The 24,769-nt window shown below is 47.8% G+C and overlaps 1 protein-coding gene across 5 annotated transcripts in view; it reads left to right on the forward strand.

The window, feature by feature from the left end:
* LMF1 (lipase maturation factor 1) overlaps positions 1–24,769 on the forward strand; it is a 148,747-nt gene that overhangs the window by 46,414 nt on the left and 77,564 nt on the right. For all 5 annotated transcript variants that reach the window (XM_015876946.2, XM_032447597.1, XM_032447598.1 and 2 more), the window contains one exon: positions 10,073–10,138. In XM_015876946.2, coding sequence (XP_015732432.1) covers positions 10,073–10,138 — 66 coding nt within the window. The remainder of the gene's footprint in view (positions 1–10,072; positions 10,139–24,769) is intronic.

Consider the following 24,769-nt stretch of genomic DNA (forward strand, 5'->3'; position numbering starts at 1 on the left):
CCATTCTTTCCATTCAGAATTCTAGCAACCAGAGCATTACAACACTTGAGTTTTCTACCAAAGTAAATGCCAGTGTGCCTACGCTTATCTCAGCCCATGCAAAGGAACAGACCAAGCCCAATAGCTCTGGATGCAAAATCTAACTGCAAGGACACGGGCTGGATCTGAAAGACTTTCACTCAACCCAAATTGATATGACTGTTGTCATCATTGTCCCCAGGGAATGTCCATCATCCCCTTGAAACCTTCCCATACTTTACCACCCCATACCACCCCACTCCCTTCTTTACATCTGCTGGTTGAGAACCATGGCAGCAGAAATCTGTACTTCTGACCACAGAAACCTACAGAGCTGGTGTGAGCCTCACAGAGCTGTTCTGTTGCCTTAAAGCAACAGAGAGCAGGAGCTGCCCTGAGTTCTCTGGAGAAGCTTTTGGGGCAGGTCTTGCTGCACCATGCCTGACTTCCAGCTGGGCTTCATTAAAAGAGATGCTGGATGTGAGAGGTAAAATCATCCCTTCTGCCTTCCTGTGCAAGGCAAGGAGAGGGTTCAGACTCTGCTGTTGGAGTTTGATTGGCAGCAAGCACTGGGCTGATCTCAAATATTGCTGGCTTTTTAAAAGGCATAATTATGTGATTCAATCTATATGTTTGATTTCTTTCCTAATAATCCATTAGTGCAGGATGTAAAGACGGATGCTTCTTAGGAATGTGCAGTGGCAAAAGAATAGCGGTCCCTTTGTGTGAGCGAGCAGCGTGGTAGGAAATGAGTGGTGCAAACAGATTCATGCTGCTGATTTGTCTCTTTAGAAGTGCTGTGTGACTCGAGATCCTCGTCTTGGTGTGGCTGTGCTGTGATGGCTCAAGGCAGGCAAGCAGAACAGGGCAGCATCGCCCCTTTCCTCACCTTCCAGCATTTCAAGGCCAAGGCACTGTGAGGCTGTGGGCTTTGTGATGCTCAGAATGTCTGAGAACTTGATTTTCAGCAGCACGTGTGTGTGTAGCTATAGTAACACTGATACATGCTGGTAACTGCAGAAACACGTGCAGAGGGATGGAGGTGATGGGCCATAGAGATCTGTAGTGGAGGCTCATGCCTTCAGTGCAGGTGTGGCAGCAGTGATGTCCACCTCAGTTATTCCCAAGGGCTGTCTGTGCTCATTACACATCACTCCTCAAGCCTCACAGCAGAGGTTTGCTGTTGGCAGTGACAGTGTCTGAGTTTAGATGGATTTTCATCCTCTCCAACTAAAGCAACTCCTGTGCCTATTCCATCCCAGCCAGCAACCCAGTGTTTATGGGACACTGATATGGAGCATGCAGTTCCCTGTGTTTCATACAGCCAAGCTCATATCTGCAGTACTGTAGTACTGATCCCATCCAGGTGCATGCTCTGAGCAAGCATCAGTGTGGATATGGCACAACAGTGCCCAGTTGCCCCAAGGTCCTCTCTGCTTCTTCCTGCTGTTCCATGGTAACTCCAGCCCTGACAGATTGCACTGGGTTTGGATCTGCTGCCACATCCCAGTCCTTGGGCAGCTGCGGAGCAGAGCCAGTGTGATCCTGGGGCTGTTTTCCCATTGCTGCAGTCAGGAGATGTGTACACTGCAAGCAGTGACCCTTCATAGGCACAAAGCAAGGTGAGCCCATGCAGGTGCAGCAGCCTCATTGCACTGCTAATGGCCACTTCACAGGGCTTTCTGATAAGCATTTTGCTTTCCATCAGCATCAGCCTGCAGTGTTCTATGTCAGAGAGCACACAGCACTGCAGAGATGCTCACGTTAGGCCTAATTGGGTGCTGTTTGCAGAGCTTGGTGATGTTCTGTGCGAATGATTATCAGCTCTGGAAATGTGGTGAGGTGTAACGGCACGTTGGGAAACTGGGAGTAAATGGGGAATTAAGGTGGAACTACGTCTTGCAAAGGATCACAGACATATGGAATAAGTTACAGGGGAAGGTGGCTGGAGCAGAGCACAAGTGAGTCTGAGACATCTTGATTAGTTTCTGGAGGAAGGGATTGAAGAGTGTAGTGGAAAAGCAGGGAAACAGGATTTAAAGCACATTACCACTTTAATTTAAAAGTGCCCAAAGCAAGGAAATTCAGATTTAAAGCTGCCAATCCTTCATTGGTGCACACAGGTGTTGGAGCTGGGGTCTGTGTGCAGATGGGTCGGGGCCATGCAGGCTCAGCCCCCCAGAGTGGGGCAGAACCTTTGGGGCAGTTTGTGGAAAGGTCTCAGCTTTGCCTCAGGACTTGAACATACAGTGAGTGCACAACCCAGGAAAGCCCAAACCCTTTGTCACTGAAGCTGCTGTGTCCCATATCCTTGATGCCCTCCTCAGGATCCCTTACACCAATGCTCCTGGCTGAAAGCACTGTGCTCCACCATCTGCAAGAGCATCCCAGGTACCCAGGGAAGGGCTGACACAGAGCCCTTTTTTTAGGGGCTTTACTTCCCTCACCTTGTATTTGAGTGCTTTCTATAGGGAGCTGTTTCCATCATGCCCCATTACAGATGTGTGAGCACAGGCAGAAATCTGTCATTTAGGGGATTCCTGTCCCTTCTTGCTGCTATGTGCTGGATTGATGCACATCCTTCCCCCTTTGTTGTTTCAAGTGCTCACAGTATAGAGGAGGAAGGGAGAAAGATCATTTAAGGCAGGGAGTCTTGGAGAAGAAACAGTGCCAAAAGGTTTATAATAATTAGCAATAAATCCTCCCCCAAATTCCCATCTCTGTTTCCTGCCGAGCGTTCTCCATCCTTCACATCGAGATGCTGCTTTCAGAGGAAAACGTGATCTGTTACCTCCAGATTGTGAGTCCGCCATTCGCTGTTACATCTTTTAGGTGTCATTTACTTTGTCACACTTAGACCCAGTGCTTTTTAAGCCCCTGTATACTCTCATTGAAGAAACGAAGTGGTTCGCGTTGATCTCTTTGCGTTTCTCTTTGTTTTCGCTTGGATTCCTCGAAGAAAAGTGTCATAACGTGGGTGGCACTTTAAAGGTTACTGGAAAGGGTGGGGATGTGATTAGCTAATAAGGGAGATGAACTTTCTGGCAGGAGTAATGAAGACTTTGAAGAAAACAGAATCTGGATGCCTGCAGTAAAATTGCATTAGATGTAATGAAATACAAGTTGGAATTTGGGAGATCTTAGTAAATACAGGGGGGGGAAAAAAAAAAAGAAGAAGAATCAAACGGATGTAGTTGTCATCTCAGTGACAAGCGTGCCCTGATCCTGGGCATTATGGCTCTGAAATTGAGAATAATTATTCTAATTTGTTTTATTACATTAGCGTGGGTAGGAGGGAAGAAAGGGAGCTTTCTTTTATGGCTTTCTCATTATTCAGAGGAAGGGCCAGACTCCTGACTCGGGCGCTGAGGCTTCATGGGAATTTTTGGAAAATGATGTCTGCAATGTTCTGACCTTTGCCGTCCCAGCTGCAGCCTCCTCCTCTCTGCAGGGATCCCACACTTGACTCCTTAGCAACCTCCTTTGTGCCTCTGATCTCTCTCCATTTGTCTAGTAATAGCCCTTGGCAGGAAGACGTGTTGTTCCTTCAGTGCCTCTAAAAGGCATGGAGCCGTTAATGCCAAGGACTTGTCAGAACCCCTTTCACCCAGTGCTTACAGCTCGTCTTCAAAGTCAATCAAACGCTGCTGCTGCAGCCTTGCTGCTTTCTCAAAGGGTCTTTCTGATAGCAGAGGGGGAAAAAGCAACAGCAAATAGAGCAGGAGCCCACGAGGGTGACTTATCTTCCAGAAGCACAGCAGTCCATTGGGATGCTGCGCCGTGCCTTTGCAGTGCCTCCAGTTTAGCTCCAGCAGGGTTGCAATGCATCGAAACCTCCACAAGCAGAGCATCGTCAGTTTATCCCATTGCATCTTTATTTGTCTCGTTGCATCGTCCATTTCTCTTGTTGCACTGTCCATTTGCTCACGTGCCCTCTGCTCACTTTGTGCAGCAGTTGAGTTCCCACTCAGCACTGCTGTGCTCTCGGGTGTCCCAGTCTGCATGGAGCTGCCCCACATCTGGGACCAGCCCTGTGCTCACCCAAGTGCAATTGGCACTTTGGATCATGGTTGGTGGGCATGGAGGGATGGGTTGGAGTTGGACTTGGTGATCTGAGAGAGCTTTTCCAACCTTAATGGTTCTGTGATGCTAAATGTGGAGCCCTGTCCCGTAACCTGCTGATGTTGGGAAGCCCATCTCCTCAAGCCTCAGTGGTGCTGACAGAGCAAAGCTATAAACAGCAGTGCCACCTGAGGAGTGTATGCTTGTCATTCTCTGGCTAAGAAAGTGTTGTTCCAGCCCTTGTTATTTCTCTCTTTGCACAGAAGAAACAGGAGGGATTTGAATGACCAGCTGCTAATATAAGGAGAGATCAGTAGGAGCACCAGCTACCAGCTCTTTTGGGAGCCTTTCCTTGCTGCTGTCAGAGTTGTAGAAGGAGGTTTCCCAAAAGCCTGGTACCTGTGTCACATCCTCACCGTGTGGCACTTCTAAGAGCAGAGAAGGGGCTCTGTGTGCAGTGCACAGTCTTAGCAGGCATACAGTGCTCTGTGACTGCTTTGTGTTGGATCCAAGATTGGGGAGCTGTGTCTGCCATGGAGCAGAGTTGCTTTGAGGCATTGGCTTCGGAACGTCTCTTCTTCTTCTGTGAGTTTGGGGTCTAAATTACAGCTGGTTTGTCTTCAAAACAGGTTTGTGGAGATTTGGATGTCAAAGAAGTGGAAGCCACGTTACCTGTGGGTAAAATGGAGCGTGGATTGGTGGGCAGTTGGGTGCAAGGTGTGAGGTGCTCTTCTGGGTTTTCTCTAGAAGCACTCAATATTACGAGAGAAACCGAAATCCCAGAACTGAGGGTTGTCCTCTGAGATACATTCCCTATTCAGCCATCGTTTGATTCTTGAAGTCACAGAATGAAGGTCTTTGGGTGGACTCTGAATTGACAGCACTGGTACCCCATTCCCTGTGTCATAAAGTCAGGGTTTGCAGACATAGCTGCAGTCACCAAGCTCTTTCTGTCTTGCCGTCCTATTGGTCTGTCTGTACCATTTTATTTCTTTTCTTGGGGCTGAAAAAGTCTCAGAGAGCGCTTTGTTCCTCATTGACACTCCAGGGAAAGAAAAAAGGGGGGGAAGGGAGTAAAAAAAAAAGAGGAAAAAACCGTGGAAAATCTGACATCTGCATTATAGAGAAAAATCAATAGATAGGGAGGAATATAATTATCCCCCACTCCTGAAAGAATTTTTGCAATATTTTTTGTAACAGTGACTCACATCGGCTTCGTGCTTGAATGACATTTTAATTATTTTGGCTTATTTTCTGTTTGAGTCACCAAAGTGCAGCAGCCTGGAGAGGGGGTACAGCAGGGCAGAGCTGTCTGTGGGGTGGGTTATGGGATGGAAGGGGCTGCCTGTTGTTGCTGGCATCTGACCTGGCAATGCCCAAGAGCCCAGTGCTCAAAGCACCCATTGCCTGGTGCGTTTAATTAGGAGAGGATCAGCTCGTCAGGAGGAGGATTGTAAGAGTGAGTGCAGGATGGAACAGGGAGCCACATGCTGCTGAGAGATGCACTGCATGGCTGTGTGCATGTCCCATGTTGGGATCTGCAAGTGGAGAAGAAGGGCAGGAGGGATCGCTCCTCTGTCTGCATGGTGTGCTGCTCCTTCTGAAAGCTGTGCAATTTGACCAGCAGATCCTGCTGTGAGGTGGGCAGCAGCCTTGCTTGTAATGGGTGGGAAAGCTGTTGATAAACTTCCTCTCTATGGCTTAATTTCCCTAGAAATCCCTTTTGTTGGGAATTCTGCCAGCAATGGGGAACATGAAGAGGTGTGTGAGGTTGTTCAATCAAGTGAGACTGGAATTGATGCGTTGGGAGCAAAGGGCTGATTTGGATTTCCACCCCCAAAGTGCCCTGGCTGCCAGTTGGCAAACTTAGCAAATGTGTTCAACCATCCACACAGATGGAGTCTGTAGAATGTATTGGGTCTGAAACAGAGTGTATCGGTCATAAATAATAAGGTTGCAGTAACAATAAGAAGTCTTAAATGTAGTTTTCCTTCATGATGGGAAATGCTGGCGGATGTGATGCACCTGAATTGCAAACCCAGGGCTGTGATAGGGGCAGATGCTGTGGCTGTGCAGTAAATCAGCAGTGGGATCTCAGCTCCCCCTTTCTCAGGCCTTGCTGCTGCTCAGGGGGGCTGTGCAGCCCCGTCCTATTGGTATGAATTTAATAATTCTGGTTAGAACTGGATTCAAAGCAAGGCCACAGGGCCGAGAGGGCAATTGCCGGTTCAGTTCACCACCTGTTTCCTTCCCTTTGGCTTCTATTTAATTTGTATCGCTGAATACCTTTCTCTTCTGATACAGAGAGCTTTGAAAGTGCCTGCACCAACCCCCAGTGTGCAAACAGAGCAGTGCTTCTGCAAGTGTCCTCCTATGCTGGGGCTGTTTGTGAGCGTGCATTCACCTCCTGCACTGGGGAAGACAAGTTGACTTGGAATGCTGCATCCCTGCCCTCCCAGCACAACGTATAACCCTTTTTATTTGATCTGATGGTAAAACATGAAAATGTTTTGGAAGTCATTACTTTTTACCCACTTTTCTTGTACTTTGAGGGTGTTGGACAGATCGTGTTCTCAAAAAATGGCCCCAGAATGCCGGAGAAGCCCTTTGTTAAAGCCCTGATCTTTGTTACAGGCGTTGCCTCCAACGTGGCCTTAATGTATTGAGCTAGGAACAAGCCCCATTTCTCAGCTCCCACCCAAATCTAACTGATCTGTGGGGCTCAATTTCAATCATGGGCTTAAAAACTGAATGCTCTAGGTTGCACTGAGCTGAGGAAGGGCCACTTCCCTTTTTCTTTTGCTTTCAAGGGTCAGCTGGAGGAGTGGGGTCTGCAATGGGGTCCCTAACTCTTAGTGTCTGGCCCAGACACTCCACGTGTGATGCTTTCAGCCTGGTTCCAAATGGTCGGGGGCTCTCCCAGTGCTGATGCACCCTGATGTTGTCCCATGCCCTCAGGCTCCTTTTCCTCCTGGTCCCTGCCCTAACACAGGACAGTTCAGGTACATTAGAGATGCATGAACCCCTGCCTGTCTGTGAGCGAGGGACAGGACATTTTCCTCATGCTTTGATCTGTGTTACGGCACCATAATCTGCTGCAGCTGTGTAGTTTAGGTCTGTTCATATGCACAGAGAAATCTTGAGAATGGGTTGGGAAATTGTTAGCAGGCTGAAAGCAATCCAGCAGCTGGGAGATGCCGGCAGATGTGAGGATCCCCATCTCCTTCTCCCTCCTCCTCCGCTGCCTGACCTTGCAGGGACTGCAGGCATCCCCTTATCCCACTTTTCTCCTTATGCTGCTGTCTGAGGCCAAAGCATTTATTAGTGTGCTGGCAGTGGTTGAGCTGTTGGGCTGTGTGCAGTCCCCACTGCTTGCTGTACCCCGGTGTGCTGCAGGATACAGGCAGGCACAGCAGCTCTGTTCAGTGCTTCGGGTTCTTTCAGCCACTGAAGAACCCAGAGTGGGATCTGGGAACAGCAGCGATGTGAGAAGGACCTGAAGTGCCTCATAATCGTGGAAGCAGGAGCGTTCTGTGCTGAAAGCAGTTTGATGTTGAGAGCTTGAAGTGATTTTCCTGTTTGATAGCTTTGTAGTAAACAAAGCGTGATTAATTCCCTTTGTGACTCATTGCAGGAGAGATTTTGAGTTTTATCACAGCCTTTTTCTATTGTATCCTTGCTTTAATTATTTCAGCAGAATAACAGAGCATGGTAAGAGCTCACACAAGGCAGGAGGAAGGTCATTGAGGTATCTGTCCTTTAGTCCCTGCACAGAGCCTTTCTTTGCATCCTTTCTGCCCTGACAGCACTGTCGGCTGCGGCGCATCCTGCCCGATGCTATCACTGCATCCTGTAACTCTAGAAACAATCCTAGGGGGGCTGAGTGAGCACGGCTGGTTGGGGGGGCTGGAGCAGCTGTTGCTGCCAGGAGCCTGTCCTGCCCTGGAGCAGGAACGAAGGGAAACACAGCCCTTGCTACTGGGGCAGCCCCCAGCCCACTCTCCCATTCTGCAGCTCCCCTCTGGTATAACTTACCATGCTTTCAGCTGTGCCTTTTGGACCAGCTCCGCTTGGCTTTTTGGTGGTGGTGGTGCTGGAGGGGATGTCCCATTGCTGTATCACTTGCTGCATCCTCTGCTCCTTTTCTCTGGTTGCAAACACATTGCTTTGCTCTGTAGCATTGGCAGCAGTTACCTTTCAGGAGGTGTTTTTCTTGCCACTCATGGTTTCATAGGTTCATAGTCTTCAAGGTTGGAAGAGGCTTCTCAAATAAATCCAACCCATCCTGCTGTGCCCACCAGCCACAGCCATCAGTGCCACGTCTCTGCAGTTCTCAAACACATATAGAGATAGTGACCCCGCCACCTCCCTGTTGTGAGGGCTCTTAGGGATGGTGCTGTCTAGCTGAAATTGTCTGGGTCTTGCAGGGCTGCCCTGTATGCAGTTGGCCTTGGGGCTCTTGTCCTGCTTCACAAGTTGTGTTGTGGCATCTGCTGGGTTCCCCAGGCCCATTTCTGGTTAAAAACAACATGATAGAAGTTGCCAGAGTCAATGATTTCTGAAAGAGTTTAATGATTCTTGTTTATTGTCCTCTGCTATTAACATTAGCTTGAAAAATATTTCATGTTTGGAAAAGGGGGGAATATGGAAACAAAAATGTATATGCAGCAGCAGATGGGCAAAATCTGCTCAATCCAAGCACCAGATACAACTTCAGGCTGTGAGTAGCCCTGCTGAAAGCAGTGGGGTCACCTCGTTCACAGAGACACGCGTCGAAGCATCATCTGCTGTGAGGCTCAGACCGGGAGAGGTGCAGATTTCCTGTTAGTTTGTGTCCAATAATCTCATAGTTATTCCTGTGCATCTCGTTTGGTTCAGGAAGTCAGAGCTGGGTTAAGCCTGAGGTCTGACTAATTTACATCATCTGATGGCACGTATGCAGAACATTAAGTGATCAGTGCGTACAGAAGCTAAGGATAGATCTGCTCAGCCAGGCTGTACCACAGCACTGTGACTTTCTTTTCCTCTAGGCTGTCAGGAAAAGGAATAATAAAGGAACAAAGGTAGCATTGGGTCCTTGCAGAAACTCCACAGCAGATTTTTCTTCTAAAGAAAGCAGGAACGTTACAATTAGGGGCAATGTCAGAGGTAGGCAAATAGCCCCTGATTGTATGCAGATGATAGAGAGCTGGTTCAGCTTTTTGACTAGCGAAGCTTTCCTCAATTTGGGATATTGTGATCCTAATCAGAGACCTTTAGCTGTACATCAAAGCCTGCATAGCTCGGGGCTGGCACAGGCTGATTGAGAGGCTTCCTGCTCATCCCTGCCCAGGTGTCCTTCCTGCCGTGGCCGACTGATTCCTTTTTAGTCCTCATCACTGAGGCAAAGAAATTTAATCCCAATATTGCTGCCAGCCCTGGAATGGACCCACTGGTTTGGAAATGTCACCCTCTTGTTGCCTTGAAATATCAGTGCGCACAGCCTTTGCTACCTGCTAATTTCACTGCCAACCTCTAACCCGAGGTAGAGCAGACCTGTCATTAGCGCATTCATCTGTGTTTAGATCTGTCAGCTTCCTTCCCCTTCTCCTCTTTTGTTTCTCTAATTACTTTGATTGCATCTCTGCATCCAGCTCAGGACTCCGGCGGCTGCTGAAGCTGCATGGTCCTCTGCCAGCATCCCCTCTCCTATAGGGGTGCTTTGAAGAGGGGTGCTTTAAAGAATTGGGTCTGGATTTTAAAGTCACAAAAGCAGCCACATGTAGGTTTGCAGGTGACTCTTCACTCTCTATCAAAGCAGTTCCAGCAGTTCCAGAGACCAGTTCTCAGACTTTTCCTGGCCACAATTCTTCCCTATCCTGCAGGGATACTGGTACTGCTATTGCTGTCCTTGTGCTGTAACCAGAGATACTACATCTAGAGATAATAATTTGGCACGCGAGATCAAATAAAGTATTCCTAATGCTGTTTTATTTGTGTGTTTTTTTTCCAGGGGTTGATTAAAATTCGAGGGGATCGCTGCTGGAGAGACTTGACTTGCATGAATTATCACTACGAGGTGAGCAGTCTGCACTTTACAACTATTTCTTTTCTTGCCTGCTTTGCTTTGGTGGATTTTCCTGTAGCCTTTTCTCTGCTTTGAGGCAGTTCTCTATATTGGTCTTCCTTTATTGTTGCCTTCAGCCTATGGCCGTGCTGTGAGCATCCATGTGCCAGCTCAGTGATGCTGCTTTGCCCAACCACAGCCCTCAGAGAGCAATTTCTGTCCCCCCCCACTGCCATGGACTCTCAGGGATAAGTCTGAACTGTACAGAGAACTCCCTTTGTAAAAGCAAGGAAAGGAAGGAACGGAATGGGCTTTCCCATAGCATTGTGCTGTGTGCTTTCTGCCAACATTTTCCTTTATTCCAAAACTCAGACATATGCAGACAGAAATGGAGCATCTCGGTGCTATCCAAGATGCTGAGCACTGATCGTTGGCAGTTCAGAGTTGTGCAGCTTTATCTTTCTGACATCTGTTCCAGTGATTGCGTTACGTTCTGATTATAAACTGCGGTTTGTATTCTGGCTCTGTTCTTTGATTTTAGGGAGAGGGAGCTCAGCTTCGCCCCTGCTTTTACGTATAGTTTTGCATTTGTGTTTTGTATAAACAGAGATAGAAAGGTAAGAAATTGCTGCGTATGGGGATGCTCTCCTGAGGAAGTCTTGGTTCCCTATGAAGTAAGCAGTGCTGCGAGTGACGGTGCCTTCTGCAGGTTATCATTGGAGCCACTGAGTCACAGTGCTGGGGATCTGTGCTCTGTGCCCATATGAGGAGCAGGGAGTGTTTCACATCTGTGTGCACAGAGCTGCAGTGATCAGCCCTGATTTCTCGTGTGGGTTCTGTGCTGCCCCAGGGACGGACCTTTGGAGTGATGTCCTCAGTGGACCATTGTCACATCTGGAAACCATTTTCCCTTTCCAATTAAACCTGATGGATCCTGACTTCCCTGACCTACAGAACATATTCCAAGGTGTTGCCTATGGATGGCTTTTTGCAGGGGAGGCACTGAGCAGCAGCCGTGGGGACGCTTCTACAGCATCTCCCTTTCTACAGTTGTGTGATAAGAATTGTGTGTGAGTGCTAGGGAGTGAGTTCCCAATCCTGTTACAGGATCAGGATTTCTCTTTCCAAAACAGGAGAAATTCTATCATTTTACCAGGTACCAGTCCCCCATCCTGCAGCAGCCAGTTTGCGTAATCCTCTAGACTTCAAATGAAAACCAGAATTGGTTCTGTAACCCAGAAGGCTAATGAAGACCATTCCCATCCTACCCATAAGGCAGGATCCCTGCTGAAGTAATTGCGAACAGGGGCAAGGGCCAGATCAGATTATCAATATCAATTATTTTAATCCATGGCAAAGAAGCTTCAATAAAGGGAAATTGAAAGAGGCCAGTGTTCTTCTACCAGTGCTAGTGGGGACAGTGCTGTGATTCACCTGTTGAGCTCTGCATGCCCTGTTCTCACGGTGCAGGGTGGAAATGCTTTGGGGACACTGGGTTCAGTGTGAGGTGGAGGAGGAAGACCCAATAATTTGAGGCTTGAAGTGCTCAGAAGTCCACATAATCTGTCCCTGGTTCTGGTAAAGTTCCTCTGTAGCTGTGGCTTGCAGTAGCCTGACCTTCACCCATCTCCACATGAATCCTCTTGAGAAGGATAAGGGTAGATGTGTGGCAGGGAGAAAGCTATTCACAGGGATGTGTTACGGTGAAGGTCCCCAAAATCCAACCAGTCAATGGGAGGAAGTAGAGGGTGAGGCTGAAGATACCTCTGCAAGAGGAGGGGGCAGCTGGAAATCTGCTCATCATTAGGATGATAAAACAGGGTATTGGACCAGCCCATAGTGGAGCTGGGCCAAAAGGAGTCTGCTGTGATGTATGTTGGCCACCCCAGCTCTCGTGTTCCAGCCTGGAATTGCAGTCCAAAACCTACATGTGCTCCTCTGCCAAGAGAATTAATGAGAACACATGGCCTCCATCTCCTGTGTGCTGAGCGCGCCCCACACTATTTATTTGTAGTAGGACCAGCAGCCATGGTTGTGGAAAATAACATTTCCACTTGTGTCAGGAGTCGTGTGTGAAATAGTAAAAAGTTGTTACGGCTTGGGGTAATTAAACAGAGCGTAATTTTCCTCCCTTTTTCCTTTCTGATGTGCGGGGCCTTAATCCAAACCTTTATGGAGATCTGTTCCCCAACTGAAGCCTCTCTGTGTTGAGGGCTTACGATCTGTGACGCTGTGGAGTTTGGAGAGGGAAATGGCAGAACGCATGGTTTACATAGGAAAGGTATTTTCCTACCAATGCAGCACCCTTTGGATCCCTGAGGAGTCCATGTGCTGCAGCACAGAGACAGACACTGATGGAGAGAAGTTCAGGTAGTGCTGCCTTGGTACCTGCAGATGTGTGCAGGTCTGGGGGGGGCTGGGCTCTGACATTCATTGGGTTCTATTTCTCATTTCTTGGCTTTGCAGCTGTTCCATTGCTGGCTGTGGTTATGAGGCTGTTCATCCTGTAAGAAGTCCTGGTTTCAGGAGGCTTTGGGGGGACCTGCTCATGCTGCAGTTAACACGGAGAGAAGCTGCTTTGTAGGTCTGTTTGTCATCAGTAAGCATTTCTCTGCTATGTACACAATGGTTTACTAATGCATGTGCAGTGGTTGGCAAAATGCAGTTCAATATCTGCTTCCACAGGAGCACATGGCTCAGATCCCACAGCAGTGGAGCCTTCAGCTCCAGGAGCTGAAGCAGAAGCAGCTGCAGGAGGCTTTGGGCTGCTGCAGGTGCTTCTGCAGCTTGCAGGGTATTACCTGGGTATGGGCTGGAGCAGATTCCAGCCCAGGTACTTATCAGGAAGGGGAGCACCAACCTGCTCTCAAAGCTTCTCACCCCTTTGCTCCCCATCAGGCTTTCTCTGGCCCCTCCCCACCCTCATTCTGGATGTGCTGCCTTGCTGGCACAAGCACAATGCCTTTTAACGTGCTCCAAATGGAGAAAACCCTCAGTGCAAGCCCTGCGTTTAGAACCCCCTCCCAGACCTGCAGCTCCCCGACACGCTCACAGCACCGAGCACCTTGCAGCCACGTGTCTTGGCACAGGGAGGTTTGAGTGGCAAAGGCAGGAGATGAGCGTTTCTGACTTGCAACCAAATGGAGCCATGGTTTGGGGTGCTGGTGGTGGTCTTGGCAGAATGGCTAAGAAGAAAATCTTTGAGCTTTAGGGAGCTTTAGAAATGGTGAAGTTCTGCGTGGTTGTATCCATCTCATCACTCCCCATACCCAGCATGGAACAACGTGCTGCAGGATGCAACCTGCAATGTATTTTATGGTGGCTGCCAAAGTATTGTTGCTTTTTAATTACAGACAGATATCTCGTAAAACCCAGCCACCAACTGGTGAGAACAGCTGCTGGAGCAGCTGCACAGGGAGCAGGGAGCCCTGCTGGGCAGCCGCCTTCATCACCTCCTCCTTTCTGCTCTGTGCCATAACTCCATGGGTGCTTACATGTGTCCCAGGGTCACTCTCTGAGCAGGTGCCATCCTTGTTACACACTGGGCAGGGAACCTCTCTGTGCCCAGCTGGAGCAACTTGTATTTTATTTCTTTTAACGCAAAGAGTTTGTTTTAAGCGGAGTTTTGATGGGAGTGTATTTCATCAAAGAGTTTCTCAGCATCATGCAAGCAAGCAGACCTTCCACTGAGACAGAGATCAGAGGGTGGTGTGTGTTGGAAGGGTCCTCGAGGTGAGACGGGTGGATAAAAACTATAAGTAAAACACTCCTAAATCAGGAAAGTCTTTGCCAGCACCGAGAGTGAGATCCAGGATTTCCTTCCCATGCTCAGGGTACCCCATGCAGAACCCTCCCAAGGTCTGTGCTGAGCTGCTCATTGCCAACCCAAGGTGCGCATCAGTTCTCCTTGCTCTGCTGGTGCTGCTGCAGCAGAGCTTTGTTCTTTGTGTAAGACGCTGCGCACACAAAGGTCACTTCTTCTGATTTGTACAAATTATTGCTAATTATTCTGGAATTGTTTTTCTTAAATGGAAGCTGTCAGTCAGGGCTGCAGCTCCCAGCAGCTCTCCAGTTCCTAGAGAAGCTCTCTGGAGCACAGTGTCTTTTGTGCCTAATTACAGAGCTGGTGACTGATAGCTGTGCTGATAAGGGTGAGAAGCAAGGAGGCTGGAGCTGCTCTTTAACCGCCTCCTGGTTTCTTTGCTCCCTTCTATTCAGTGTATTGGGCCTCATTAGGCTTTAATCTGGCTTTTTTCCCAGCTATTGTGAAACAAAGAGGAAACACTGTCAACAAATTACTATCAACAAGAAAATAGTTTATGTCATAGAATCGTAGGCTGGTGGAGATGTAAGCTCCTAGAATCTATGATATGAACTATTTCCCAGTTTACTCAGTAGAAATGCAGTGAGGAATACAGATCCAGCAATGCCTCTGACAGCATATCCTCACTTTTCACCCTGCAGGACTACAAGTAAATGCTGTATGCTCTGTACCTTAAACATATAAAGTCTTCTTGAAGTCAGTTTTGGTTTGGATTTATGAATGCTTGCTTAGAACGTAAATTTATTGTCAGATTACTAACTTGAAATAAAATGGGTCTATAACCAGAATAGCCCAGGCTATCAGCTGCAATAACACGGAACAAAATAGATGCAACTATTTGGACAGGAGTTGGACTCAGTGATCCTTATGGGTTCCTTCCAGTTTGGGATGTTCAGTGATTATATGTGACTCTGGGTTTTAAAGCAGAAGGCAGCACAAGGGTGTGAGGGATAAACAGGAGTTATCTTGATGTTCAACACTGGTGCAAACGCAGGTGGGGGATCCTGGCTATGTGTACATTGGAGGCTGGAGCTGAGCAGTGTGGGCTCTGCGTGATCTTTCTGCTGCCAGTTGTGATTTCTCCATCTTTCAGTAATGAGAAATTTTGCTTTATGAAATCCTCAGCGCTGACATTAAAGCAGTGACACACACACAGTGTGCTGCCAGGCTGCTCTGCATTGCTGCGTGGGAGCTACTTTTCCACACCGGCTCTCAGCCTGTGCACCCCACCCAAAGGTTTTGGTGCTATTTTTGTTTGTTTTAATCATTTTCTCATCTGAAATGGACGTTATTGCAGAAGCCGTGTGTTAGCAAACAAGGCTACTGCAGAATTGGCTCACACACGGAGGGTTCTCAATGGGGAGGGCTGGAGAAGAGCCGTAGAGCTGGGTGGGTGTGCTGTGGGTTCTGGGGCTGCACACAGCCCATCATTGCTTGAGATGGTAAAACCTGTGCTTTGGCAGATGGGTTTCTGTGAATTAGGGAGCAAAAGCAGTTGTCCTGTAGAAGCCAAAACCTCTCTTGAGTCTTTAGTAGAGAGAGGGACATGAGGCTCTGGTTGGGGCAGACTGAGGTGCAGGTTGTGTTCATCTCCAGTTGCAAAAACAAACTGTTCTCTGCACTGAGGCAACTGATACCAGAAGGAAAAGCACATTTCTGTGTGGCTTTTTTTTCCCCTCTTTTTTCCTTTCTTTTTTTTTTTTTTTTTTTTCCTCTTTTTTCCTTTCTTTTTTTTTTTTTTTTCCATTTGGTCATAAGTTTTGAAAAATGACCTTTTCTGAGGCATAATTGAAAAACCAGTTGTGCCTCTTCACACGTATTGAAGGGCCACTTAAGCGTGGGTCTGAAGCTGAGGATTAGGTGCTTTCTTCTGGCTTTTGGTGATTTGCATGATGTCAGTGGAAGAAGGGCTAATTCTTGACCTTGCCTGCGATCAATTAAGTAACAAGATCCATCATAAGGTAAGTGCATGAAGCAATAGTATTGGCAGATGAATGTCAACACGACATCAAAAGCTTATTACAGCGTATCTGGATTTCGTATCAGGCTCTGCGGGAAGGTCTCTATGTGAGACAGGTTTTCAGATGAATCCCAGGTGCTCTCCCTGTAAGCTGTGTTTGAATGTAGTTTGCTAGAACTGTTTGTTCACCCCAACTTTGGGCTGAGCTCTGTGGTTCTGATAACAGTTAAACATAGAGGTTGCTTTAAAAGAGAGGGATTGACGGCTTTTAGGGTGGAACATTGGGGCAAACATCAGGGTGGAAGCACTGAGAAGGATGGGTTTTGCTTGCTTTGCACTGCTCAGGGTTGCTGGTGGAGGTGCAGGGGCTCCAAAGTAGAGCTGAGCTCTTTGGGAGGGGGCCCAGTTTCAGCACTGGGCTGTGCTGCAGATAATCACTTCTGGAAGTGCAGCAGAGCTCGGGGACACTGTAAAGCAGTGGTGAGCATCCAGGAGTGAAACCTTCCTCGTAGAGCTACAGACTGAAAGGGCATATTGATAAATAGTGATGTGTATTCCCAGTCGTGTTGTATTTTGAAAAGTGAAAAGGCGTATGTGTCTATTGCGGTCTGAGGATGTTGCAGAAGAACTGGCGTAATTAATGGCGTGGGAGTTAACAGAACAAAAGCCCTGTCCCTTCTAATAGGGAAAACCTGCCAGCTGTTCTTTATTCCCGACGTGGAGTGCCTTCCAGAGCCTCACACCAGCACTCTGCCTAGTGTTGTCCCCAGCAGCCAACACGAAAGATGAATGGCGAGTGGATGCTCAACACTCTGAAAGCCAGTGTCAGCTCAGCTCTTCTCTCCATAGGGACCGGAATCCCCACAGTGAGTTTAGGAGGGGTCTAGATGAGTGTCTGCTCAGTGAGCTGTCAAAAGGCAGAGCTGCAGCCCTGTGCTCTCAGCCTGTGCTCAGGAAACCACACAGTGCTGATGGAGAAGGGACGTAAGCAGGTGCTGAGAGAGAAGCATTCAGAGGAGCTTTGAGAGGAGTCTAACAGGACGAGGGGAAATGGTTTCAAATTGAAAGAGGGGAGATTTAGATTGGATGCAAGGAAAACATTTCTAAGGATGGTGAGGAATGGCACGAGGTGTCCAGAGAAGTGGCGGTGCCCCGTCCCTGCAGATACCCACAGTAAGGTTGGATGGGGGGCTCTGAGCACTGATGGAGCTGTGGGAGTCTGCTCAGTGCAGGGAATGGGACCATATGGCCTTTAGAGGTCCCTTCCAACTTAAACTGTTCTGTGATTCTAATGGCAGGAGCAGTAGGGTTGGACTGAGCACACAGCAGTGACCCCACGCAGAGCCCTGCTGCTGAGAGCAGCACAGTACATTTTCCATACCTTTTCAGTGCAGTTTGAAAACATTATTTTTTTACTGTGTGTGTTTCTTCACCACCAGTAACTGCACTAAAACAACCAAAGATGAAGTCAGCAGCTTCTGGGCTTTTTGGTTTGGTGTGAGCAAAGCAGGTCAGTGGCACCTGTCACTGCATCACCCACCACTGCTACAGCTTATAGCCCATTTCCAGCAGCATTACAGCAAAAGAGAAAGAAGTGAAAGTTTGGTGGAAATGCCCCCCTGGGCATTTCTGTTGGGAGCCGTTTGAGGGTTTTAAGGCATAGGAAGACATCACCCCCTGCTCTCTAGGACTGGTGCAGAGCTGTCAGTCACTCACTGTGAATGCATTGGGGATATGCCAATACTGTTTTCAGCAGTAATACAATTCCTCTTCCTGGATTCTTTTCTGTTTTTCTTAAGGATTTGTTTTAAGCCTGGTGAAAGCTTCCTGTACAACTATTGGGTTTCATCTCTTCATTACGCATTCCCACTGTTTCAATCTCGTTTACGGACCACCCAGGACCCTCATCATTTGCCTTCAATATTTTCTTCTCTCTTCTTTTTTTTTCCCCCCTTTCTTCCTTTTCCTCTACTCCCATTTGGTGTTTCTCCATCCTGATCAGATGAATCCATAAAGGCCTTTACACACACCTGACCAGATCTCCCCATGCATAGCATCTGTTTGGGGCCCATGAGGTGTATCAGCTCTACAGGTAACAGAGAGAGCGCTCAGGTAATTACTTACATAGTGGATTTATGAGTGAGTTAACGGTGTGTTTTAAGAAATCTGCAAAGAGAAGAAAGATGACAAATATCAATGTTACCTGCAAGGCAGAAACAAGACAGGAGGCAGTGTGGGAGCTTTCCAGTCTTTCCCAGCAGCGTGTCTGTTCTCTTTTTGCTTTATGGATGAGATTTACTTCATGGGCCTCTTCCCAACAGTGCCAGCCCCAATATCAGCATGGAACTGCTCAGCACGCATGTCCCAGCAAAAAGAATGGCTCAAACTACTTGCATCTCTTCTATTTGCTTTCATGCCTTGATCTCCATCTTTCCCTATTGAGTTTGTATTGAACAACAGCAGGTAACGTCAGCAATGCAGGGGGCTGAGTGCCTGATGCAGTTCTTACACACGTTTCCCTCCGTACTGCAGAGCTGGTAGACCCCCACCCAATTGCCCTCTGCATTTCTTCCCACTTGCAGCTCTCACGTTGCTCCCAGCAATCCCACGTGGCTGCAGGGAGCACAAACGAGTTCACAGTGATGCGCGGCGTTCTGCTCCCGAGTCGTGTGTGCCAAACTGACCTTTAATCTTGGAGTATAAATCACTTTCCAGTCCTATTATTTGTAAAATCCTACAGGCTTGCAAGCACACAAAAGAAGCCTTTGTCTCTTATTAATTTAATTTATAGGTTAAAGTTTCAAGTCAGTGGCAAGCAAAAGCTGATTTACTGTTTGCTTCAGGAACTGCCGTTCTGGAGGGCACAGCATGTGCTGGGCTGCCTAAAACTGTGACGTGTAATTAGGAGCTTCTGTAATTACATATAATGCAATATAATTTGCTTATCTTTTTGGTATGTATTACACATAAAAGCGGGAAGGGTAACTCGATGTGAATTAGCTCTTTCAACCCTAAAAGTGCATCAGATCACTGAAAACACTGCTTTGTGTCTCATTCTATTAGCGCTGTGACAAGATCAATGTTTTCAAGCATTTCAAGTCACTGCCCTTTTCTTTTACATGCAGAGTAGCCCCATCCTCTTTTCTACCATGCATTTGTGCTGCAACAAAATAATCACAGAAGCACAGAATGGTTTGAGTTGGGAAGGACCTCTGAAGGCCGTCTGGTCCCACTCCCTGCACTGAGCAGGGACACTCACAGCTCCATCAGTGCTTTGGGCTGAGCCATGCAATGTTCAGGTGGGATCAATACAACTCAAGGCAAAGAAATTAAACTTCATAGCCGTGCTGTCACATCGTGCTGCAGTTTGAGAGGTCTGAATGCACGAGGTGCTCAGCATAAGCTTTTACCTCTTGTGCAGTTCCTTTGGTAAGGCTTAGGTAGGGAGTAGTTACTCCTGCAGGCATTGTGGAGATGTTTGTATTAAGAATGGCATTTATCTCACCCGTATTCATGAATTGACTTATCTGTATTTTCCAAGGATCAGATTCTTCCTCTTCCCTTTCAGCCCGAACGTCTCAATGGCTAAAAGGGGTTTTATTGCTCTATGGCATTAATCACGACGTTTGACAGAATCGAGCTGGATCCTGTCCAATTAGGCTGAGACTGTATTGAATTTCGAACTGTCGTGCTGGGTCCATTTGAAGTAACACAAGCTCGCCGCTCCCCAGCGCTCAATGCTGGGGGAAGGAGTGCCACCCCTTCCCTTGGAGGAGCAACTGCTGGAATAATGCTCTTAAAGGGCATGTGCTGAGCTACCAGGTGCATGTTGGCTGCTATACTCTCTGGTCTAATGGTACCGCAAAGATGGAGGTTTGGTAGCCCAAGGGCCTTGCAACAGCCTTCATCTTGTTTGAGAGGATTTCCTGTCATCCATCTGAGGAGGAGAAATAGAATCCCACGCAGGGGGTGGCCCACACTGAGGGATGTGAGTTATCATGGGTTAGTCCTTGAGGCAATGGTTGCAATTAACAGTTTGTGAGCAGCCCGCAATGGAAGTCAGTTTGAATGTGTGTTAACCTTGGCCTCCAGGCAAATAAGTGAGTATTTTAATTCAAAGAGTTAATTGGGATTTTAGCAGCCTTTCAATATCAAATTTGATGGATACCTTGTAACACTGTCATACTCTGCTTTTAAGCCAAAGGACTGGGAGTACCAGCACAGGCATGGGAGCCAAACGTGAGCAAGAACAGGCTGGAAATGTATCTTGACTTATCCCTCATTAATTATTATAATGATAATAATTATTATGGGTTTTTTTTGTGTTTTTTTTTGTCTTGCTGCTGCGTATCAAGCTGGTGGAAATATTCTTTATGGTGATTTGCAGCAAACACAGACAAAGCTCCATGAGATGCACGGCCACTTCTGAGGGCTGTGCCTATGGGATGCCAGCTCAGCTTCTGCTCCTTCACCCCACTCTGTTGGTACACAGCATGGGGATATGTCACAGCCTCTCCTCCTATGGAGCATAGAGCCTGAACTATCTGAGTGCACAGGGGATTGACAGGAGAGAGAGGGAGCCAAAGCAAACTGCAGTAACCTCATTTCTCTGCCAAAAGGAGTGAAAGGATAACGTAGCGTGTAGTTATCAAAGGGGAGTTTTCTCAGAGCCGGTCAGACCTGACTTTGCTAATTAAACTTTGGTTTTATTGAGGAGAGAGCAGCTCTCCTTTGTAACTTGCCGAGATTAAAGTTGATGGATGGGTGCTCCTGTGAATTCCTTCACTGTTGGCCACACCTGCTGGCCGTGGTTTGGATGCTGCTGTTGGGGAAGCCTCCTTCCAGCAGTTCTGGTCCCAGCGCTGAGGCTGCTCAGGGAGGTCCTGTGGAGTCTGTTGGGGTGACCATAAGGATTGCTCTGTGCTTGTCTGCCTGCAGTTTCCATCACTCAGTGCCTCCTTGAGCAGTTCTGTTCCAGCTGCAGAGCTAATCCCAATCACCTCAGGAGATGCAAAGGGCAGCTGTAATTAACAACCATCGTCCTGCAGCTTCTTGCATGTTGTATTATTGCTTCTGTAAGCCCAGCAGTAAGACTAATAGCAATCCCATCACTTTCCTGGTTATACAAGGCTTCTCCAGCTAGACCGTGCTTCTGAGATGGTGAGTGCTGGGTTCTCTTGTTTGTAGGTAGAAGGAGAAGCTGCTGCCAGGGTTGTGGAAGGTGAGTGATTGTTTCATCTACTTTTCAAACACCTGAGCAGCTCAGGTGCTTTTGGGGCTGCTTTCCAGGCTCTGCCTCCTGGTGTGTCCCATAAGGATGAGCTCCAGTTTCATTTCATGCCATTAATCCTGCAGACCTCAGAAGGGTTAGTGCTGGGTTTGATGCCTTTCAGCCTGTCTCCTTCAGAGAGTGCTTCTTGGGGCAAAACTAAGGGATTTTAGCAAGGTCACCTCTGCACTGAGTATGGTATGGGTTTCATTTGCTAGTTAAGATGTTACTGACTTCTCTTAGATTTCTAACATTTCCTCTTCTATGAAATCGTATCTATCACCTACACAGAAGTTGTTGTGGCTGGGGGTTGCAGAAGAGCACTCAGGAATTCCTTACTGCTTCTCTGGCACTGGAGTTCAGTTTACAATGTACACCAAAGAAACAGCTCCCTTTGGGTTGGGATAGGTTACAGGCTCTGCTGATGCAGGAACAAAGGGCTGCCTGTTACACTGGGTACGTCTGTAAGGCAGGAGGGGATGCTGCAGGCAGTGAAGATGCGATGCAGCATTTTCATGGACACGTTTTGCTTTTAGGAGGTTACAGACAATGAGAGTGGTTCAGTAAAATCAGATGCGGCCAACTCCTGGGATACTGGAGGTGCTGAAAGAAAGGAGATGGTCAGAGCTCCAAGGTGCTTGCAGTGCTGGTTTCTACAGGGACGTTAGTTCAGCCCTTTGTAGTTTGGTGAGGCTGGTCTCGTGTTGAGAGGAGCAGTGGGGTTGCATGGGTCGCTGGTGACCCTGGGCTGTGTTGGTGGCCCCAAACAGCTTTACCCTCTGGGGACTGATCAGAGCCCTCCCTGTGCAGCCATCACTGCACTGCTCTTCCTGCAGACGTTTTTGCTCCTCCTGGAGCTGCTGCAGGTCTCTGCACAGCCCCGTGCCCCTGGGGTCCTGCAGCACACAGAGCCTGCACAGTAGCAAGCCCTGACCTCTTCCTCAGGACTTTTCACACCGGTCAGAATGAACCCCCATGGACCCTTAATAGGTGTTTTTGTGTTTGGTTAAGGAGGCTCCACAACATGCTGGTTTTATGGGTATTGCATTTGTGTGCACCAGAGCTGGGTTTAAGGTCCCTTTGGGATGAATGGCCAAGTTACTCCCCCACTCTTTTCTTCCAGAAGTTGTATTTAGAGGTAAAGGAGCTGTAGGATTGTGTAATCTCTCTTCAGACAGCGCTACTGGAGGATAGAATTGAAAGCCACAAAAAAGTCAGCAGTGAATTTCACTTTGGAACCACGGCTGATACGATTTGAAGTTTTTCTCTTGCTGTTAACATAAGTGCTGCCTTTGGTCTCAAAGGTGACCGAAGCAGATGTATTACATTGCTGAAGGTGTGGAGATTTTAGCACCTGATACCACACAATGAGAGCTGCCTCCTTCTGTGTCCCCCTGGCATTGGGTAACAGCCAACATGACCCTCCCCTAATGCAACTTGTGGCCATTACCTCTTGTCCATATGTATATACTGCTTATAAGACTCCATTTCTCCAAGAGGGTTCTCCTATGCCAACTGGTAGACTCAAGCCTAGCTGGCTTCTGGAGGAGCCTGATGCTTGGTTGACTGTTGTTTGGAAGCTTGCATCAGGATTCAGCTCTACCTGCTGAAAGAATTTATTATATAAGATATTGAGAGCTTTGTCTTGTTTCATTTACAGATTTCACGGGATAAATTGTATCCATGTTATGGGACCGTGGGTGGGTGTCCACGACACCAGCTGTTTTTGATAAGCTATAAAATGGCCCATCTCAAGTAAATCAAACACAAATTTTACACAACAGTGATGCGTCGGCATTTTTATTCCCATCCCTCTGAGTTTGAACTTAATTTTATTGCTTCAGATTTAGCAGAAATTGAATACTTTCTAATCTTCCAAGGAGCAAACCATCTCTCTGAGGCCCAGCATTCCTTGGCTGTGTAGTGTGGGTTTTTGGTTAGGGGAGCAGCATTTAGAGAGGGGAACCCTAAGGTGCTGCAAGTGATGTTGGCTACGTCTGGATGGGAGCCCCTGGCCTTATGCAGAGGTTGGGCTGAAGGTTGGTTGTCACTGTGAGTGCCCTGTAGTGCTTCCCATAGCGCTGGGCATCCCTAACCCATCAATTTGGACAAAGTAAGGTCTTGTTTTGTTATGCTAAACCAAGGACTTTTGGTTGGGTACCTTTGTTCCAGTTTGTTTGAAAACTGCATGTTTCTCTTGTATTCTGTGTGGGCTGTCCATGTCTACTGCAAAAGTAGCTCATGTTGATAGAGATCATCACGTTGGTAGAGCTTGTGTTGCTCTTGAAGAGTGGCAATGTCTGTGCAGGAGCTTGAACAGAGGCAGTGACAGCAGTCTCCTCCATCCTTGAATTTTGGGGCACAGCCAATGGAGTCACCATCCCTAGGTCCCAGATTTGCCTGCATGTGGTCCCATGGAATGGCCTTTGTGAAGTGCTCCTCGCAGAATTACCCCCTCAGAATTAATGCTGTTGGGTAAGACTCTTGGCTTTAAAGGCTGATTTCCAGTCGGGTCGCTCAAAGAATACCCTTTATTCTCTTAAACTAAAACGGTGCCGTTCTGTGGAAGGATAGAGCCTGGGGCTGTTCACAGGAGTGCTGAGGTGGGTGGAAGAATGGTGGCATTATCCTATGCAGACATGAGGTTAATGGCACTGCCTTTGTGGGCACAGTCCTTCTGCTTCAGGGGGAGAGGTTTGGGTTTGCCCCCTTCCCCCAAATCACGGTTCTGCAGTGATTGCACTCAGTGGGTTTAGCTCCAGTGCGGAGGTCCCTGATTCCCCATTGACACATTTGCAGGCAGCCCTGGATGGCGTTGCTCTTTGTGAGCTTGTGCCAGACCTGTATTATTTTAATGTGGCTGTTAGTGTGTAAATCTGTCCATATTGTGGTATATAAACAACAGCGTTTTCCCTTTGCAGTATAAAAAAAAAAAAACACAACCAAACCAACACAGCATTGTTTATTCCTCTGGTTTCTGTCCAGTAACGCTGGGCATCTCCTGCCTGAACACAATGACTGAGCAGCAGGCCCTGCTTTAAAAAGGAACAGGAGATGGTCTGTCCTCTGATATTTGCTCTGTGGCTCTGTTAGGGATGTTCCCAGGCAGGGAGGATGCAACCCAGAGCAGTGGGTCTGGGGGCTCCTCTAATGGGACCCCCGGGCAGGTCCCTAAGGAGATCCATTGTGAAGCCATTAGAGGTGTTACGCTTCTTATCTGCTTTTTGTTTATTAAAAAAGAAAGAAGAAAAAAAAAAGCTACAAATAAAGCAGTGTCACAAGATCCCACTTGTAATTGGGGCTCCTAAATGAATTAGCCACGGTGAATGTTCTGCATGGCTTTCCCTCTCCTTGGAAGAAGGCTCCTTTGTGCATCCCTGATGGCAGCCCAGGCAGCATCCGCACATGCACTACCTGAGGGCATCACAGGGCCTTTCTCTCCTCTCTCGTTTTCACACTTTTCTCCCCATTTCCCTGCCTGTCCTTTCACATTCCTTGGACAGGAGGATCTACTATGAACTCCTTTCAGCATCACTTCCTCTTTGGCCCCTGTGCTCTCCCCTCACTGTCTGTGCAGTCAGCTGTAGCTTT

This window comes from Coturnix japonica, chromosome 14, assembly GCF_001577835.2.
Source record: "Coturnix japonica isolate 7356 chromosome 14, Coturnix japonica 2.1, whole genome shotgun sequence".
Classification (NCBI taxonomy): domain Eukaryota; kingdom Metazoa; phylum Chordata; class Aves; order Galliformes; family Phasianidae; genus Coturnix; species Coturnix japonica.